The sequence below is a fragment of the Triturus cristatus genome, chromosome 11, assembly GCF_964204655.1.
Source record: "Triturus cristatus chromosome 11, aTriCri1.1, whole genome shotgun sequence".
NCBI classification, from domain to species: domain Eukaryota; kingdom Metazoa; phylum Chordata; class Amphibia; order Caudata; family Salamandridae; genus Triturus; species Triturus cristatus.
The window spans coordinates 363,363,801-363,384,721 of record NC_140594.1 but is presented as its reverse complement, the minus strand read 5'-3'; the positions used below and the strand labels follow the sequence as shown (position 1 = coordinate 363,384,721).

At 43.0% G+C, this 20,921-nt stretch overlaps 1 protein-coding gene across 1 annotated transcript in view; it reads right to left on the bottom strand.

Annotated features, from left to right (window-relative positions):
• Positions 1-20,921, bottom strand: part of LOC146784184 (uncharacterized) — a 739,190-nt gene that overhangs the window by 666,102 nt on the left and 52,167 nt on the right. Inside the window, exon 2 of the mRNA XM_085632912.1 lies at positions 665-745. Coding sequence (XP_085489038.1) covers positions 665-731 — 67 coding nt within the window. The 5' untranslated portion in view covers positions 732-745. The remainder of the gene's footprint in view (positions 1-664; positions 746-20,921) is intronic.

The following is a 20,921-nucleotide window of genomic DNA, read 5'->3' as shown; positions in this document are numbered from 1 at the left end:
GTACATATTATTCCTTAAACTATACTACTGGGGGAGTAAATACACCCAAAAAAACACAAATGTCTCTAAAGTGATGGATGCAAGGACTCGATGTTAACCTTGAAAAGGATGTGTAATACACCTGCTGAGAAACAAATTCAAAGAGACAAAGATGATCTTTACACAATTTTAGCTCTCATATTGCCAAAATCATATCCATATAAACATAGGTCCACATGCCACATGGTGCAGGTTCTGAACAGTTAGGGATAAATCCATAGAGGAGTTGGAAAGAATAAAATGAGAACCCACGTCTGACCACTTGTCATAGGTGGCTTGTATCTGTAAAATCGATGGTCATTGATTGCCAAAAGTCTACCCCAATCTTGCAATCAAAAAGCATTTTTTAAAATGTCTGATGCAAATGACAAAGTGAATAAGGTGTCCATAAAAAAGAGTGAGTCCCAAAAACGTCTGTAGCCCTTTTAAGTGATACTTTTTTTGCATGTGACCCTCATGCTGTAAACAAACAAACTACAGCCCACCACATTATTGATGCAATATGCTGATTCTAGAGAGAGTACTGATTATTTCTGATCAGGTTCATACTCAAGCGGTCTAGTAGTCTTCGTCTCTACTAAAGAAAAAAAACACAAATATAGGTCAAGCTGTTTCGATCTCTTACTTGACTGAAATTCCTCCTTTGTGGCTTCAAATGCTGAAGTGCAATCTTCCATTTGCGTATCCGTCATCCTGCCGCAAGCAGCTGCAATATCAAAGCAAGCAAAACTGAATTTAGAAAAACAGACCTAGTGTGCAGCATTGCTCTCCTGAGAAAGTAACATGTACTGCATTCCAAAGCATCATTTTATTGTGACCTTAGACCACGAACTTTAGATTTAACTGGACATGCATATGGCCAGGGACTCCTTTGGTGTTACTGCCAAATAAGGACTGTCTCTAAATAATACCAACCATTGTGTCTTTATTTGATCTACACACACCACACATTTGCATTAAAAACAACCCTCCTATGAGGGATTCACCTTTGGGAGCTTATATCGGGAGCAGATGGAGACCATTGAGTCCATCAAGCCCACATGTTTTCATGCTTGTGGCAAGGAGGCAGGCTCCTATTCATTTGCCCTCACATTAATGCTCTTCAAGCAACTGGATTAAAGATGACTTTCTGGGCATCTATAAACTACTCTATTCTGGGCTTCTATTCTGGGCTTAACAGGGTGGCACTCAAAAAGATACAACAAAATGCCTTCCTGCCGGACGCAGGGCCTGCATTTTCGACTGAAAGAAAGGTTTTCTTGGAAAGCAAAAGGGGATACTTACTTTACAGTTTCCTCTGAAGCTTCAGAGTTTGCTTTAGAAGAGGGTGGGAAAGGTGCATATACCAAAGGTTTATAGATCTCTATCCTCAACTCCACTGGTTGAAATCTACTTGGTGTCCCCATTTCTGAGGTACATTTTCACAGCTCACATTAGGTGGGGAAGATTCTACCATTCCACACGTGCTTAGTTTTCTGCCATCCAGTCTCATACCTTCCCAGTGTCTCCCACCATAGTAGAGCTAAACAGTTTCATGATGGAATCTTGATGGTGATGAGGGAGAAATCAAAATGTGGTGCAATTTCCACTGCGGGAAAACACCTAGAGCAGCCAGAGTAAAATATCAAAATTCTGCCTGCAAAATGTTTTCAGCCTCTAATAAAAAAGTGAGCCATGAAAAAAGCAAGGTTTAATTTGAAAAAAAAGCATGGTTTAAATCTACAACAAGAGCATCACTTAAGACAGACACAGAATTAAACAAAACATTTCTCTGCTGAAAACCCCACCTCCTCTATGACGGGTAAGCAGTTAATTTATAATCCACACCAGATGGCTATATTTAGCGGTTTCATGTTAGCTGTACTAGTTTAACAAAAGTAGACTTTTTACCGTTTAAATAATGAGGTCTAATTGATTGCAAATTGTGTTCATATCTGCATCAATTGTTACTCAAGATTTTGGCCATGGAAGGACAAGAGTTTAGCAAGCTCAATGAAGGATGCAAGGGGAAACAAATGATGGAAATAGGGAAACAGCAGTCGTTTATCAACCAAGTGGCAGAAATACCCTTCAATTCTGTTTCTTTAATATAATGTTTGATTCAGGTGCTTGGTGATCTCCTTGGAGATTCACAACACCCAGAATAACCAAATAAATTCACAGAAGGTGGAAGCTGGCACTCACTTGTGACCTTCCAAATATTTAAATTATTCAATTTCAAAGTAAATATGGAGTCCTTGACTAGTGGTCAAAAGAGTGTATAGATGTCACATATTTTTGCTATTTATAATACTTGTGCAGTGTGAGGAGTCAGATGAGAAACAGTTTTTTTCCCTATAACCAGGGGCTCCTAATAATTTGGAATCACTAAGGAGTGAAAATAAATCCGGCAAGGGCCCTCATTGAAATGTAAATGTTATAATTAACTATGGTGCCCTAATAATTTTTAACCATTGTGGTAAATAAAATAAATATTACCGGACTGAATTTCATACGGAATCTAAAAATAAAGTAAATAGCTCAAAATAACAAGAGGCAGAATCCGTGGTATAAGAGGTTTTCTAATGGGCTTTATTCCATTCAAAATGGCCGACTCGAGTCGCGGTCCTCAGGTTCCGTCACCACGAGGGTTCAGGAAGTGAAGTACAATAATTCATTAACAGACATGTATTTTTATAATAAGTGCATTACAATGAAACGAATGTAGAAGGCGTAACATTTGATAAGAAAAGTGACAAAACAGTGACATAATCGAAACTAGGCGTAATAAGGAATAAAAGAAACATGATTGGTTAGAATTATCAGACATAGGTGGATCTATAAGATAATACTTGGCATAGATGCGCGCGCGGCAGCATGACGTGTAATTGACGTGCAACTAGGGGGTGAAGGGGACTTGACATTTAGCTCTACATGTGGAGACGAGAAGTCTGGGGTCAAGTCAACCTAATCCCAAATCATATCTAACATCCTATGTTTAAAGAACTATGTTATCCACAAGGAAAAACTCTCGGACAGAATCTATTCTATACTGACTGTGTGCGTGTACAAGCGTCCAAGTGTCTATATGAGATGCGAGGGATAGAAAACTTTCCATGGCAACAGGGCTATGAATCACTTGCAGGAGGACGGAAAGGCTGAGTCCTTTGCTTGTGAGCTAAAGGAAATGTTTACCTAAATCACTGGACAGGAATGCATCGGCTGAAGAGTAAAATAGATAATTCGAAGGTGAAATACAACTTCTTGGCAGACAGGCGAAAACTGGCCGAGGCAGTCACCGTTAGCTGCACAGGGAGTAGGACAAAGTTCATGGATACAGATGCGAGCTCAAGCTGAAGCTGTCAAAGACAGAGAGCAGGGAAAGGCTTTGAGGACAGAATCGGGCCTACTTGCCTGAACTGTAAAAATGGAGTAACTTAGCCATATAAAGTCGGTGGCTTTTCATACTTAGGAATCGAATATCCAACCCTGTGATGGCGGATCTGACAGAGAACATGTCAACGGTAGACACACATATGTTTGCGTCTTAGAAACTGGAACTGGAGGGAACATACATGTACTTGTGACATGCATATAGAACCGTTGGGGTCCAAGATAGGGGACATAACTGATCAGGAAAATCCACATTTCCACATTCCCTCCTTGTCCCCTTCTTGCCCTTCACGAGACATCAATCTTCATCATTCCATTGATTTGCTCATGGAGCATCATTTCTTCTTCCTTCTTCTTCCGGTATTTTGAACGAAAACCTTGATGTGGAATACACGATGTGGCACACAGACCACAAATCGCTGGTCCACTTTGTAGGCATAAACAACAACTGAAGAGCATAAGAAGGCCAATACCTAGGAAGGATAGAACTCTCCATCCCCAGGCTGATATCACACTCCAAAACCACCCGGACCACGTCCAAGTGCCTGGATTCTCGTGTATCTGGCTTACAATCTTATGAAGGCGTGTTATAGCTTTATATACAGATGGCGAATTTTTCTGGTATGAATATGCAGCAGCTGGATCCGATGACCCTGCAAGCTCCGCCCCTATCGGCCAGGATGACGTCAAGGACAAGTCGATTCTGGAGAACAACAATTCTCATCACTGATTGTTCCTCTGTCAGATTGCCTAGGGCGGCTATAGTCTCGTTTACTACAGCTTCAAGAGTCTTGGTGAGTCTGCGTATCAGCTTACTATTTGATATTGTACCTATATAGGGAAAGATACCTTTATTGAAATCTACATACTTGTCCCATGCTGTTTCAGTATAATCGACAACTGGGAGATCTCTTTGCTCTCTATTGTGTACTAAATGAACATTTCGATAATAATCAGGGGGAGCTAGGAAAACAGGTGGCAAAAGGAATGCTATGTAACAGGTACCATCCCAATCTAGAGGCAGACGCATATATGCAGTCTGACCACATATGAAGTAGGAATGGCGAGAAGCTCTAAATGAAGATTTACCTTGATCACTATATTCTACTGTAGTAACGCATTGGCTATGGCCCATGTGTATGGAACCAACTTTTCTTACACATAATTCACCCTTAACTGGAAATACTGACATAGTGGGCAGAATTAGTTCAACTTCGGATTTGACATTCAAAATCATAAGATTAGGCGTAAAATTACCTAATTTATACACTTCATTTTCTAAATCAGTTCCTGTTCTACTGGGGTGACCCTCCTTATTAGGGTGACAGACTTTGAATAAAACTAGATTCAGATTTCCCCATATCCAATGTTGTTGATAAACTGCTGTGTCTGGGTCTATGGAATTTAATAAACTAAACCATGCTCCACAGGAGCCATTGTGTGTGAACGGATGTGGAAAGAAAGGCAGAACTCCTTTGTTATTCTGATAGGGAGGGAGTCGGCCACACACCCAACAATTGGTGGCATTACTAGTCTGATGGGAATGATGTAACATACTAATGAATGTGTTATTACGCAGCGCAAGTCTATAGGACAACTCATGTGGCGGTAGGTCACTTAAAAGAGTGTTCATCAGTTATATTGAAAACACGTTTAGAATCAGGATAATACATATGCAACAATATACTTGCAGTAACTATTAAAAAACTCAAGAAAAACAAAATTAATAAAGTCACAATACAGTGGCTACGCAGTGATTTACAATACGCCTGTCGTTTCAACATTTCTCGGGTATTTTCTCTACTCAGGTCCAAGGGATACATGTCGGAGACAATTCAACCGCTTCACCTTGGAGAGGACTTAAACAATCAAATTGCTCGACTGTTTGGGCCTAAGCTTTAATTTATAGCACTGAGAGTCATTCTTTTCAACAAAAGGAAGTTTTGAATCAGTCTGTGAGGGAGTGCAGGGCACAGTGTCTATATCTGAAGGTAGTCCATGGAATTTTTTGACGTGACTTGAATGAATCCACCCTTTACGTCCCTCGATCTTCACGGCTGTTCTTGTGGTCAACAGGACCAACTTCGGTGCTTTCCACCTGGGCTCCAATTGACTTTTCCTGTCGAAATTTCTCACAAAGACAAGATTACCCGGAACAACGTCATGGGGTTTCGCCTCAGTGTTGTCGGGAAAGGCTGCAGCTACCTGTGAACGAGAAGATTGTAGTGCAGACATCAAGGAAGCCAGGTAATCTGTCAGCATATTACAGTCAACATCAGTTATTTTACGTGGTATAGGCGTCCCCCACATATTCGGCGGTCTACCAAAGATCACCTCATACGGGGATAGCCCTGTTCTAGAGTGTGCTACCATTCTCATGTAAAAGAGTGCAACTGGTAATGCTACTATCCAGTCGACACCTTTCTCTCTACATATTTTGGACAGTCTGATTTTCAGTGTCTGGTTATGTCTTTCTACGAGACCTGCTGCCTCGGGGTGTCGGACACAGTGGAATTTCCACTGATATCCCAACAAGAGTGAGACATGTTTCATTAATTCGGATGAGAAAGGCTGACCGTTATCTGAATATACAACACGTGGTAAACCGTACCGTGGGAAGAATTCTCGAACTAGCTGCTTGGCAGTAGTCGGGGCAGTGTAATCTGATACGGGATACGCCTCTGTCCAACGGGAGAGAGCGCAGACAACTACGAGGACATATTTGAATCCTCGACAACGTTCCATCTGAATATAATCCATCTGGAGGACTTCAAAAGGATGGTCAGGAGGCTGAAATCCACCCTGCTCTACGGGAACACTCTTTCCTGGATTAAACTGACAACATATCATACAGGTACGAACTTTTTGTTTAGCTGCTGCTCGTAAATGTTTGTTGAACCAAATGTGCTGAATGCTGTCTAGCATAGCCTTCTCTCCTAAATGTGCTGGACTGTGAACTGTAGCTATAATGGCTTGAACCATGGAATCAGGGAGAAACCATACAGATTTCTCCTTTGTCATCCACCCTTGATCTGTCTGGATCCCTCCTAGTTCAGTCCACTTCTTTATTTCTTCTGCTGTGGCATGTGTCTGTATGTCAATTACATCAAGTGCGGGATCCTTAATTGTCATACACTGTGTTGGTGTCTGAACTATTGGCTTTGTCATGTCTAATGTGCGATTCTGAGCAGTCTGTTTAGCTGTTCTGTCAGCTAAATCATTGCCTTGAGAAATGGTATCAGTAACCTTCGTGTGTGCTTTACATTTCATAATCGATATAGCAGTGGGTAGATGTATTGCGTCTAACAAAGCATGAATGAGGGGTCCGTGCTGAATGTGGGCACCATGGGACGTTAAATAACCTCTCTCTCGCCACAGCACGCCGAAGTCGTGTACAACTCCGAATGCATAACGTGAGTCAGTGTATACATTAACTTTCTTATTTGTGGCTTGAATACAGGCTTGCGTTAGAGCAATGAGTTCTGCTGCTTGGGCTGACAAAGTATCTATACAATTTGTTTCAATAACTTCAGTGTCTGTTGTGACTGCATACGCGGCCACTAAATCTCCTGTACTTGCTCTCATGCATGATCCGTCTACATACAACGTCAGGTCTGGATCTAACAATGGAACGTCTGTCAAGTCTTGTCTAGGTTTCGTCTTTATTTCAATGATTTCAACACAATCATGAGCTAGTGGGTCTGTTCCAATTACAGGTAATAGTGTAGCAGGATTCAATGTATTACACCGTCGGATCTCTATGTGTGGTTGAAACAATGTCAGTTCATAACCGGTAAGTCTTGCTATGGTCAAGTGTTGTGTTTGTGTTCGGTTCACAAGAACCTCTACTGCATGTGGTACTTGAACTGTCAATGGGTGTCCTAATACTATGGCATCGCTTTGTCTGATTGCTAAAGCTGTCGCTGCCACTGATTTCAGGCATGCAGGCAAAGCCTGAGCTACGGGATCTAATGTACTGGAAAAATAAGCACATGGCTTGCATGATCCTGCTTGATCCTGAGTGAGTACTGACAAGGCAGTACCTTCGCGTTCTGTAACAAAGAGTGTAAAAGGTTTGCTATAACATGGTGTTGCTAAAACAGGTGCTTGACATAAAGCTTCCTTTAGGCTTTCAAAAGCTTGTGTATGTTCCTGAGTCCAAGGGAGAACAGTCGATGTGGCTGCCTCCTGTGTGGTTAACTGAATAAGTGGTTTTGCTAGAAATGCGTACTGAGGGATCCACTGCCTACAATATGAAGTGAGGCCTATGAAAGCTCGCACCTCCTTTTGTGTCTGGGGTATTGACATGTTAGCAATTAACTGAATGCGATCTGGTGTAAGCTGCCTTCCCTCCTTGGACAGCGAGTGACCAAGATAAATAACTCGCTGAACACAGAATTGCAGCTTAGAAGGGGACACCTTGTGCCCCTTGTCGGCTAGGAAATGTAAAACTGTCAGAGAAGCTTTTTCACATTCTGACTCGCTTCTTGCGGTGATCAGCAGATCATCGACATATTGAAGTAGTGCAGTATTGACTGGCATGTGGATACTGTCAAGTTCTCGTTTCAGTGCTTGGCTGTAGATGCTGGGGCTTTCTGTAAATCCTTGGGGAGCGCGTGAGAATTTAAAGCTGCGCCCATTTAAACTGAATCCGAACAAGTATTGGCTTTCCGGATCTATTGGGACGCTGAAAAAGGCATTCTTGAGATCGATTACAGTAAAGAATGTTGCTTCGGAATCAATTGCTGTCAACAATGATGATATATCAGGGACCACAGGGAATTGTGGTACAATACACTTGTTTAGTTCACGCAAATCAATAACCAATCGGTATACTGGCGGAGCAGTAGGATCAGTTCGTTTAAGAATCGGAATTATCGGTGAATTACATACATTGGAGTCTGTTTCTACAACTACTCCCTGGGCAATTAGCTCATCAATGATTTTCAACAAAGCCACTACAGCATCATGCGGTAACTTGTATTGTCGCATTCGTGGTAGTACCACTCCTGCTTTCAATGTAACTCGATAGGGTGTAATGTTCATGCAGCCAACATCCGTAGGGCCTTGTGCCCATAGATGTACTGGTAAAGTCTGTAGTCGGGGATCCATGTCTCTAGACACATAGTGACCTTTAAAATCACGTAAAAACAACCTTACTCCTTCCGGAGAACAACATATTATGGCTCCTAGTGCTTTCAGAGTCTTAATTCCTAACAGATTTTCTGGGCATGATTTAGTAAGCAATAAATCTGTAGTTCGTGTCAAAGGTCCTAACGTAAGTGGTAGAGGCTGTGATACTTCATTAACAATAGGTTTTCCTGAAAAACCAAGGGAAACATTTTGAGAGCCTGAGAGGGGTGCCCCTGGAACTTCACTACGTTTTATGGTTGTTCGACTTGCCCCTGTATCGAGTAAGAATTTTCTATCTTGACCTAATAATTCACTATGTACATAAGGTCCTTCTTGATCTACAGGAATCTCGATAAGCGGTAAGTCGACTTCCCTCTCTAGGCTGGTTCATGCATAGCGCTGATACTCAGGGTATTCATACTGTGCAGTCTGATACATTTGTCGTGTTGTGGTTTGTGTGGCAGTAGCAGGCAACGGTGGTGCAGCTGGCACAAACTGTATGGGTTGCTGTGAGGCTGGCATAGACTGTTGCTGAACTGGCATGGACTGTCCATGCTGCATAGCTCCTTGTTCATTCTGATCTTGTCTAACTAATCGTGGTCTCTCTTTTGCAATACCTGTAGCTATATTACGTTTCAGGACTTGACAATCATGTACATAATGGCCTAGTTGTTTACAGTAATTGCAGGTTCCCTTTACAGGAACTGCAGAATCACCAGAATGTGTCACACCCTTTTTGTGACCATCTGCTGGTACTGTCTGAGAAACTAGCATTTTCATTTTTGTATCCTTCATGCGTCTATGCTCGTGTTCTTGTTCATCCCTAATTCTATTGTGATGATACTGTAACATTTGTAGCATTTGCGACGGAGTGTTACTTTGCCAGGTACTCTCGAATTTCAATATTCTATTCTTCACTGGAGGCAATGCATTTTCCACCAATTTTGTCACAAATAAATGTGGATATGAGTCACTACTTGCTTTTATACCACTATTTATACCAAAACATTTTTCAAATCGAGCATAATAATCGCTTGTGTCTTCATCTTGCTTTTGTTTGCAGGCTGTGATTGCACCCCAATCTTCCTTTTTTGTAGTTAATAAACGTGGCAGTACCTGTACTAGTAAACCTGGTAACAGTTTAACTTTATCTCCGAGCCCTGAACCTGCGGCTCGGCCCCTTTCTTCCTCTGCTAATGCTGTCCAGTCTATCTTTTGGTCTCCCACTTCCCACTCTTTTTCTTTCAGTTTTTCATATATGCCAGCAGGCAAAAGCACCTTTAATATCGTCATAATATCAGGAAAGGTGTACTCTCCCATCAGTAACATGTCTTTAATTTCTCGGTGGAAACCCGCTGGGTCTTTGTCATGACTAGGTACTACTTTTTTCATTTCTAATAATTCCATTTTTGATATGGGTGTGTAAACAAATACACGGTGAAACTCATTGTCTTCGCCTTTTATTGGGTGCACTTCTCGTAAAGGATTTTGTCTATCCATATAGTACGGCGTTCTTTCTCTGTGGGGCAGCGAGAGAGAATCCGGACTTACAAAAAGGACGTACTGCTTACGTGACACTAATATCTCTTTAATTAGCTTATTACTAGAACCTCTCCATCTGTTTGTGAGTAGTTCCGTTAATATATCAGGTAAAGGACCAGGGTCAGCATGTTGGCTCTTATATAATATGAGGAGTTGCTGAATCATATAGATTCCAGCTAAACGTTGTTCATCTGTACTGAGGTTGAGAAACGTGTGTGCTACGGTCTCATCACCGTATTTTTCAGGACTGTCAATCCAGTGAACGGCTGATCTGGCTAATTCTTGCTCATCCATGGAATCGAGGAGGTGATAACCCCTTCGTTCTCGTAGTATTTTATCTGCGGCTTGAAACGAATGTTCAGGAGATTTCAGATTTATTACAGGCGTCGGATACGTTCTGCTATTATTTGGACATACAGAGTGTATTGGATCAGAAAAACATCTAGTATTTTCACAAGATCTTCCTCTGCCTACATAAGCTATGGTCTCTGACTGTCTTGCGGAATTCCCTGATTCGGACACTTCATCTTGCTCAAACTCGTCTGTTCCCAATCTCTCTTCATGAATACGCTCTATTTCTTTACGTATTTTTCGGCACATGGCTATTATACAATTTTGCTTATCGTGTCTCCCTTCTGATATATTCTGACTCCATCTTGTAAGAATAAGCATTGCATTCCGGTCTACCCCCGGACGATCTTGATTTCTGATCACACAGTTTATGAGGAAACGTAACAGTTCCCCTTGTATCTCTACTTTCTGGAATTCCATAGCTCTGTTAATACATCCTGGATCTCGTCCTGTTTGAACAAAATGATATATGTTATCTAGATGCGTAGTCATCCCTGGTAACCTTGCTAAATATTCTGCGGCTCGCCTGATACGTAATGATGCCAGGACCATTTCGTCCTCTTTACCAACCACTGGGTCATATCTACAATTTACAAGGAGTTCTTTAAGCGTACGTTCACTTACGAATTTAGGTGTACGTGAATGCGCTGACTCTTGAAAGACAAGTTTATTTATTCTAGGTGGTGTAAAAGTACTGCTAGCACCTCCCGTGGCCCTATCTGGGGCGTCGGGTGTGAATGGGTTCGTTGAACGTGACACAGCAACTATGGGTGTCGATACCTCTGTAGAGTCGACTGCGGAGACAGATGCGGAAACAGATGTGCTTGCCGAAGCTTGTATCGGGACTTGCTGTTGCACGGGGACAGATACCTGATCCTGACGTTGGACCCCTCCGCCAGACGTTCTATGTGGTGTGGCGTTAGCATACTCGGGGGCTGCATCGTCTAGATATGAGGAAAGAAAAACATCTTCTGCGGTTCTGGGATGCCCCTTTGGATGTACCTTAATTGGAAATAATGGGGGTGGCAAGTCTTTTGGCACCTCCGTAACAGCCTTAGGTAGTCCTTCGGCTAGAAGGGGATACATACCATTCATAAGAGCATTTCTTTGTCTATTTACTTGTTCTGATTTCACTCGGATACCTTCCTCAATTAATAGATTTTCTTGAACTTTATTTGAACTTTCTTTACTCCTCTCTTCTTGTCTACGTGCTTTTTCTGTTCGTCTATGAGATTCTTTACGCCATAACTCAACAGCGTCTTTCTGTGACTGTCTGACCTTTCTTTTCCATAACTCTTCCTCCACTTTCATGATGCACTCTGCATCCCAGGTTCCCGCTATGGGCCACCTTTGACTTTCCGGTAATCCTTTGGTATAATCTGCCCATAGATCAAGAAACAATATGGCATCTAAGCCATGTTTATGGTACATGAAATGTCCTGGAGTGTCTCTAGGAGGAATAGGAACTGCTTCTTCAAGCACCCCTTTTCTGGTAGTAATCTGTCTTAACTTCGAGAAGAGCGGCATATTTACAACTGATCTGATACTTACTCTTGAACTTGCTTAATACGAGAAACACAATAATGAACAGTGAACAATGAACAGTCATTCATACCACAATATGCAAGACATTTCTGAATACTTTAAACTTTAAACATTAAACATTATAACAATGGTCGACAATGATGACAGTCTGCCTGACTAATCACCACGCTGAATTCTTGACAATAACTGAATACTTCGGAATACTTGATATACTGCTAAACAGTACATATACACTGCTAAACAGTGCAGATCGGATTTGTGTACCCAAATCCGTCTTGACCGGCACAACCTATGTGCGCGTCAACACGCCTCCCCGGCGATGGTACTCACCGAGTAGCTCCTTGAAACGGAAGGCCTCAGAGAATGGACAGGACTCGATAACTGTGGACATCGGACCCTCTGGACGTCGGGATTTCGGAAAACCTGGTGGGCCTCTGTATACCTCGGATCTTGCTCTCTCAGCTAGGCTCTGGTCGGGATACTTCGCACTTCTCACCGCCTCGTCTGGGTTGATCGCAGCCTCAGTCGCCCCCGCTTGACCGGAGGGAGCTTACAGGAAATCCTGCTGGTACGCGTTTTATGGTCCGTCCAGCTGTGGCAGGAGACCGGGCCTGCAACGCACCGCCGGCGCGTGAGATGAGAAAGTGTCCCTGTTCGGGCGCCATTATGTGGTAAATAAAATAAATATTACCGGACTGAATTTCATACGGAATCTAAAAATAAAGTAAATAGCTCAAAATAACAAGAGGCAGAATCCGTGGTATAAGAGGTTTTCTAATGGGCTTTATTCCATTCAAAATGGCCGACTCGAGTCGCGGTCCTCAGGTTCCGTCACCACGAGGGTTCAGGAAGTGAAGTACAATAATTCATTAACAGACATGTATTTTTATAATAAGTGCATTACAATGAAACGAATGTAGAAGGCGTAACATTTGATAAGAAAAGTGACAAAACAGTGACATAATCGAAACTAGGCGTAATAAGGAATAAAAGAAACATGATTGGTTAGAATTATCAGACATAGGTGGATCTATAAGATAATACTTGGCATAGATGCGCGCGCGGCAGCATGACGTGTAATTGACGTGCAACTAGGGGGTGAAGGGGACTTGACATTTAGCTCTACATGTGGAGACGAGAAGTCTGGGGTCAAGTCAACCTAATCCCAAATCATATCTAACATCCTATGTTTAAAGAACTATGTTATCCACAAGGAAAAACTCTCGGACAGAATCTATTCTATACTGACTGTGTGCGTGTACAAGCGTCCAAGTGTCTATATGAGATGCGAGGGATAGAAAACTTTCCATGGCAACAGGGCTATGAATCACTTGCAGGAGGACGGAAAGGCTGAGTCCTTTGCTTGTGAGCTAAAGGAAATGTTTACCTAAATCACTGGACAGGAATGCATCGGCTGAAGAGTAAAATAGATAATTCGAAGGTGAAATACAACTTCTTGGCAGACAGGCGAAAACTGGCCGAGGCAGTCACCGTTAGCTGCACAGGGAGTAGGACAAAGTTCATGGATACAGATGCGAGCTCAAGCTGAAGCTGTCAAAGACAGAGAGCAGGGAAAGGCTTTGAGGACAGAATCGGGCCTACTTGCCTGAACTGTAAAAATGGAGTAACTTAGCCATATAAAGTCGGTGGCTTTTCATACTTAGGAATCGAATATCCAACCCTGTGATGGCGGATCTGACAGAGAACATGTCAACGGTAGACACACATATGTTTGCGTCTTAGAAACTGGAACTGGAGGGAACATACATGTACTTGTGACATGCATATAGAACCGTTGGGGTCCAAGATAGGGGACATAACTGATCAGGAAAATCCACATTTCCACACCATGAAGGGGCCAAAAATGTTTTTAAAGTCTAGCCTGGGCCCTCAGTGGAAATTGGATTTTATGAATAAGTGTGATCAAGGCAAGTTGGGCAATCCCCGCTCTGCTTATACAGTGGGAAATCCACACTATTGACTGGATTAATTCCTTGAGAACTATTAAATTGCAAACGATTAGCTCTGTTGCTAGGATTGATTCCAAAACAGATGCTTCCCACTGTAGAAGACATTTGAGTTGAATGAGATTATTTACAGGCAAAATGATTTAATTATCCTGATGAATGCCATCATTCACCCACTCTGGTCAGATTACTAGTACTTTGGGGACTAGAATTAATTTAGACTATAATGTTACTCCAATAAAATTGGATACAACAAGGCATGGTGCAACTGTAGGTTTCCTTCAGCCTCCACCTACTTTGTCCCTATGGCCTCATAAGGTGAATTAAACTATTAATTCTGCAAGTGATAATAACACCACCCCTCCCTTTGCTCCAGTCACGGTGACAAGGGTCCTAAATGAAAAGGGTGGAGGATCGTTGGTATCTGATAACAAACTTACCATTTTGTCCTGGAATGTGGCGGGGCTTTCTAACAAGATGGCCTCCCCTGACTGGGGACTTTTTATTGATCAGTTCGATGTCTGCCTGTTCCAGGAGACTTGGATCAGGGAACACTTCCTCAGGTTGGGTTTTTTGTCAGTTAATAATTTGGCTTCAATTGGCGAGAGGGCTAGACCCTTTGGGGGTTTGTCCATCCTGATTGGTTCACACTTAGGATGTTCAATGTCACAACTAGATACACCAACCCCATATCTTCAATGTATCAGACTCTCCTTCCTGTCTAAATTTAGTCTGATTATTATTAATGTTTATTCCCGTCCCACTCGGATGGGAAAAGAATCACCAACATTGGATATTTTAGACAAATTTATATCTGCAGTACAGGGGGAGAGCACTCTGATTGTTGCAGGGGACCTCAATTGCCAGTATGAACCTCTGCCGGGCATTATGGGGTCTATTACTTCCGAGGAGGATTCACTTTGGTCCATTCCAGATCTTCAAGTACCCCCGATTAAGGCATGGACACCACTCGCTCTTCAGATGAATTCTCTCACTATGGCCCACTCTCTGAGAGCCTGTAATGGCCGTGCTCAATCCGACTTGGAGGGTAATCCCACTTTCAATCGCCCAGGCCAGTCTTCCCGTATAGATTATGTTATGGTAGAGGCAAAGACCTGGCCTAGGGTAATTGACTTTGTGATCCTCCCACGTCATGATAGTGACCACAACGCCCTTGTACTTGACATAAGTCTCCCTGAGATGGGTTTAAATATAAAGGAAAGAGTAGATAACCGAGGTACTCCCCTTCTCTCAAATGATAGAAGAAGGCTTAAATGGCCAATGGTGAAAAGGTCCCCAGAAAAAATGACTACCCTCTATCAAGTTGTCCATCAGGCGTTCCTTGAATTAAGTGGTCATTTAGACCAGGGCCAGGAATTGTTTTGCAATCAAATATACAACATTCACACAGGTCTAGTGACTGCTCTTGCCGAATTACTTAATCCACCAATGGCTAAATCAAGGAAGAATAAGAAGGCCTTCACATGGTTTGATCACAACTGTAAGAAAGCAAAGGGGGCACTCCTGGAAGCAATTAAATCCCTGAACAGACCACTAATAAAACACAAGAGGCTAGATTATAAGAAAGCGCTAATCGAGGCCAAACAGAATTGGGATAATAGTAAATGGGACGCCATAAAATTTGCCCTTGGGAATAGGGACATGAGGGAATTTTGGTCAATTATAAGAACTGGTAGTAGGGTTGGACAAAAGGCAGATGACCCAAACATTGCACCAGAGAGATGGGTTGAGCACTTCCAGCTGCTGTATGCCCCTCTGGCAGAACCAAATCCCTCTTATGATCCCTCTCCTCACTCACTGTCTCAGAACATCGACGTGGCACTAAATTGCTCCCCTGACAACCCTTCCTTACCTCACACTCCTAACGAAAAATCCCATTTTAAAGTAACACTGAAGGAGGTTGAACTTGCCATAAAAAGGCTCCCAGTAGGCAAGGCGCCTGGCCTCGACAACATTCCTGGCGATCTCTACAAGGACCAAACAGAGATTTGGGTTCCATATCTCTGTTTTCTGTTCAACGCCATAATTCAGGGAGCTAAATTACCGGATACCTGGGTGGGAGCCGAGATCATACCAGTGTTTAAAAAAGGATCCCCACTACTCCCGGCTAATTACCGTCCGATCAGCCTGATCGATGTAAGTCACAAACTATTTTCACGTATTATACTCGATCGGCTCCAGATCTGGATGGAGGAACAGTCGATTCTTAGCCCCTATCAGGCCGGTTTTAGGGAAAAGACATCCACGGTCGACCAGTTATTAAGGCTCCAACTCTTATACTGGAAACTGTGAGAGCAGAGGGTGGCAGCCTCTACTTAATTTTTGTTGACCTTAGATCTGCCTTTGATTTGGTACCCCGTCAAACACTATGGGCAGTAATGGAGGATATGGGGATCCCTGCAAACCTCCTTAATATCATCAGGAGGCTCCATCTGGATAATTTTGCACAAGTGAGGAGTGGTAAACGGGGAGGCTTAACATCTAAATTCCCAGTCAAAAGAGGAGTCAGACAGGGCTGTGTTCTGGCACCCACCCTATTCTGTCTCTTTGTAAACGCACCGATTGCCCACCTCATGGGGGTCAAAGACATCGATGCCCCAAAGTTACAAAACGTTCAGGTGGTGGCATTAATGTTCGCTGACGATACTCTCCTATTGTTAAAATCGCCAATGGGAATCCAACGTGCCCTGGACAGTTTTGTTAATTTCTGTCACAAAAGGGGGTTGGAGATTAACACTCAAATGACCAAGTTTATGGTCTGCAATCCACCAAAGACCTGTGGTAAATTTAAATTACCTAGACTTAATTTATGCGGTAAAATACAATACGAATAACTCAGTAAAAATAAGAGGCAGAATCCGTGGTATTCGAGGGTATAATAGGGAATTTATTCCTTACAAAGGAATGATGGTTCGAACCAGGCAATCGAGTTCCATCACCACGAAGGTTCAGGAAGGGATCAGCAATACATTATTGACAGGTTATGGCATATATAGTAATGCATTACAGTAAAGACAGATGCAGGAGGCGTAACAGCTGATAAGAATACACATACGTAATAGAAAAGGCGTTACAATAGGCGTGCATAGAGGCGTATACTAAAAACGTCATTATGATGGTGACACAAATGGGTGGATCCATAAGAGAATCCTGCAAAGTCAGCAAAAAATACATGGCAGAGATGCGCGCGCAGCCGCATGACGTGTGATTGACGTGTAACTAGAGGGTGAAGGGATCTTGACATTTAGCCCTACATGAGGAGACAGAAGTCTGGGGTGTCAGGACAACCTAGTCCTGAATCATATCTAATATCTTGTGTTTAAAGAACTATATTATCTGGAAGGAAAGGTCTTCTCGGACAGATCCTATTCTATACTGACTGCTAGTGCGTGTACAAGCGTCTAAGTGTCTACATGAGATGCGAGGGGGCATGGGCCTACCATGGTAACGAGAGTCATGAATTACTTGCACGGAGACAGTAAGGCCGGGCCCTTTGCTCTGCAGCTGGAGGGATGTTTACCTAAGCTACTTAGACAGGAATGCATTTCTTGAGGAGCGGAACAGATAACTTGAAGGCTGAATACAGTTTTTGGCAGGCAACAGGCCGGGCTAGGCACCGTTAGCCGCGCAGGAAGTAAGACAAAGTTCATGGATACAGATGCAGGTCCAGGCTGGAGCATTCAGAGGCAGAAGAAGGAAAGAAACTCGATTGGCAGGATTCAGGGCCTACCTTGCCAGAGCTGGAAGACGTGAAAAGTATACCATATAAAGTCGGTGGCAAGGCATACTTAGGAACGGAATATCTGGCCCATTCATGGCAGATATGAAAGAGTACATATTAACGTTGGACACAATTGTATTTGCGTCTTCATAGCTTGAAGTGGAGGGAACATACATGTACTTGTAGCATGTACATGGAGCCGTTGGGGTCTAGATAGGGGACACAATTGACCATAAAAATTCATATTTCCTCATTCCCTCCTTGTCCCCTACGGACCCTCATGAAATATCGATCTTCAGGAATCCATCAATCTGTTCATGTAACATCATTTGCTCTTCTTTCTTCTTCCGGGATCTTGAATGAAAACTTGAACGTGGAATACACGATGTGGCACACAGGCCGCAAATCGCTGGTCCACATTGTAGACATAGGCAGCAACTGAATACTATGAGAAGGCCAATACCTAGGAAGGATAGGACTTTCCATCCCCAGGCTGACAACACGCTCCAGAACCAACCGGACCATGTCCAGGTGCCTGCATTCTGATGTATCTGGTTTGCAATCTTGTGAAGACGAGTTATGGCTTTATATACGGATGGCGCGTTTTCTGGGATGAAAACACAGCAACTTGATCCGATGACCCTACAAGCTCCGCCCCTATCTGCTAGGATGACGTCAAGGACAAGACGATTTTGAAGAACAACAATCCGCATCGCAGACTGCTCCTCTGTTAAGTTGCCTAGGGCAGAGGTAGTTTCATTCACTACTGCTTCAAGGGTTCTGGTTAATCTACGTATCAGTTTACTGTTTGAGACAACACCTATGTAAGGAAAGAGACCTTTATTGAAGTCTGTATATTGTTCCCATGCTGTTTCGGTGTAGTCAACAATCGGGATATCTCTCTGGGGTCTATGGTGTACTAGATTGGTATTTCTATGATAATCAGGAGGGGCTAGGAAAACAGGTGGCAGAAGGAATGCAATGTAACAGGTGCCATCCCAATCTAGGGGTAGGCGTATATATGCGGTGTGGCCACAGATGAAGTAGGAGTGACGGGAAGCTCTAAATGTAGACTTGCCTTTATCACTGAATTCGATCACAGTAGTACATTTACTATGACCCAGGTGTACTGAACCATTCTTTCTTACACAGAATTCACCTTTGACTGGTAATACGGACATAGCAGGCAAGACTAGTGTAGCTTCAGATTCAACATTCAGAATCAGGAGGTTAAGTGTAAAATTACCTAATCCATATACTTCATTTTCTAGGTCAGTTCCTGTTCTTTTGGGAAGTCCCTCCTTGTTAGGATAACAGGCTTTAAGCAAAACTAAGTTCAGGTTTCCCCATACCCAGTTGCTCTGGTAAACTACGGTGTTTGAATCTAAAGAGTTAATCAAACTAAACCATGCTCCACAGGAACCATTGTGTGTAAATGGGTACGGAAAGAGAGGCAAAACTCCTTTGTACTTCTGATAGGGAGGGAGTCGGCCACATATCCAACAGTTTGTAGCATTGCTGGTCTGATGGGAATGATGTAACATACTAATGAATGTGTTGTTGCGCAGCGCAAATCTATAGGACAACTCATGTGGAGGTAGTTCACTAAAAGAATGTTCGGCAGTAACATTGTAAGCACGCTTGAAAATAGGATAGTACATGTGTAACAGTATACTTGCAGCAATAATAAAAAGACTTAGAAAAAACATAATCAACAATGTCACTATACAGTGACTATGAAGTGATTTACAGTATGCATGTTTCTCGAGCTGTTTCTGTCTATTTCTCTCTCTTATTCGGTCTAGAGGATACATGTCAAAGACTTAATTCAACCGATTCACCTTGGAGAGGACTTAAACAATCGAATTGTCTGACTTGCTAGACCTTAGTTTCAGTTTATAAGTTTGAGATTCGGTCTTTTCAACCAGGGGGAGTTTTATTTATTTATTTATTTATTTGCGGGTTTATATAGCGCTGGAATCGACTCCAATGGAGTATCTCTGCGCTCTGGAACGGGTTTCAGCTGATCATTAGCAGACAGGGAGAGCCGTCTTAGATGTCACTTTTAAACAACAAAGTTTTAAGCTGTTTCCTGAATTGCAAGTGTTCGGGACATAGTCTTAAAGTTAGGGGTAGACTGTTCCACAGTGTAGGTCCTACGACTGACAATGCTTTACCCCCATGTCTTGCTTTTTTGGCACGGGGCACCACCAGCAGAGAACCATTGCTGGATCTCAAGGACCTGGTAGGAATATAGGGAATGAATTTGTTTTCCAAGTACAGGGGACCTTGGCCATTTATACTTTTGTGGATCAGGCAACAGATTTTAAACTTAGTCCGTTGCCGGATTGACAGCCAATGCAGTTTTTCCAAAAGAGGTTTAGAAGCTGTTCTCGGAGGGGCGTTAAGGACCAGTCGAGCTGCTGTATTCTGGATCACCTGTAACTTGGCCAACACTCCCTCATTTGCTGCGAGGAGCAGGCCATTACAGTAATCCAGCCGACTTAGAACAAGAGCCTGCACCAGGGTCCTCCTGGAGGCATCCGGCAACAAAGGAAGAATCTTACGCAACAGGCCAATAGTGTGGAAGCATACACCTGTAATATAGTTGGTATGCTGCCTTAACACTAAATCCTGGTCAAGGCGTATCCCCAGATTTTTAACAACCTGCTTCGGTTCAGGAACCATACCCAGATCCGGGGGCCACCAATCGGGGGACCACAGTATCTTGGCCCCTCCAAACAACATAATCTCTGTTTTGCTGACATTGCATTGTAGGTAATTAGATGACATCCATTGCCCTACAGCCTTCATGCCTGCCGAGAAAGAGTTCTTAATTTCCGTCGTGAGGGTTTTGAAAGGGAAGAGGAGCTGTGTGTCGTCAGCATAAGACACTGGAATAAAACCAAATTCGCGCATCACTCTTGCCAGGGGTGCCACATAGATGTTAAAAAGTGTAGGGCTCAGACAGGAGCCCTGTGGCACCCCTTTCGTAATTTCTACTTCCCTGGAACGGTAAGTACCCATGGTGACAGTCTGGGTACGGCCAGTAAGAAAGCTTCTCAGCCAGGCAAGGGCTTTGTTCTTCACTCCCATGTTCGACAGCCGGTCAACAAGAATGCTATGTGACACGGTGTCGAACGCTGCCGACAAGTCAAGCAAAACCAAGATTACAGAGTAACCCCTATCTTGAAGCATATGTAGGTCGTCTACCACAGACAGAAGAGTAG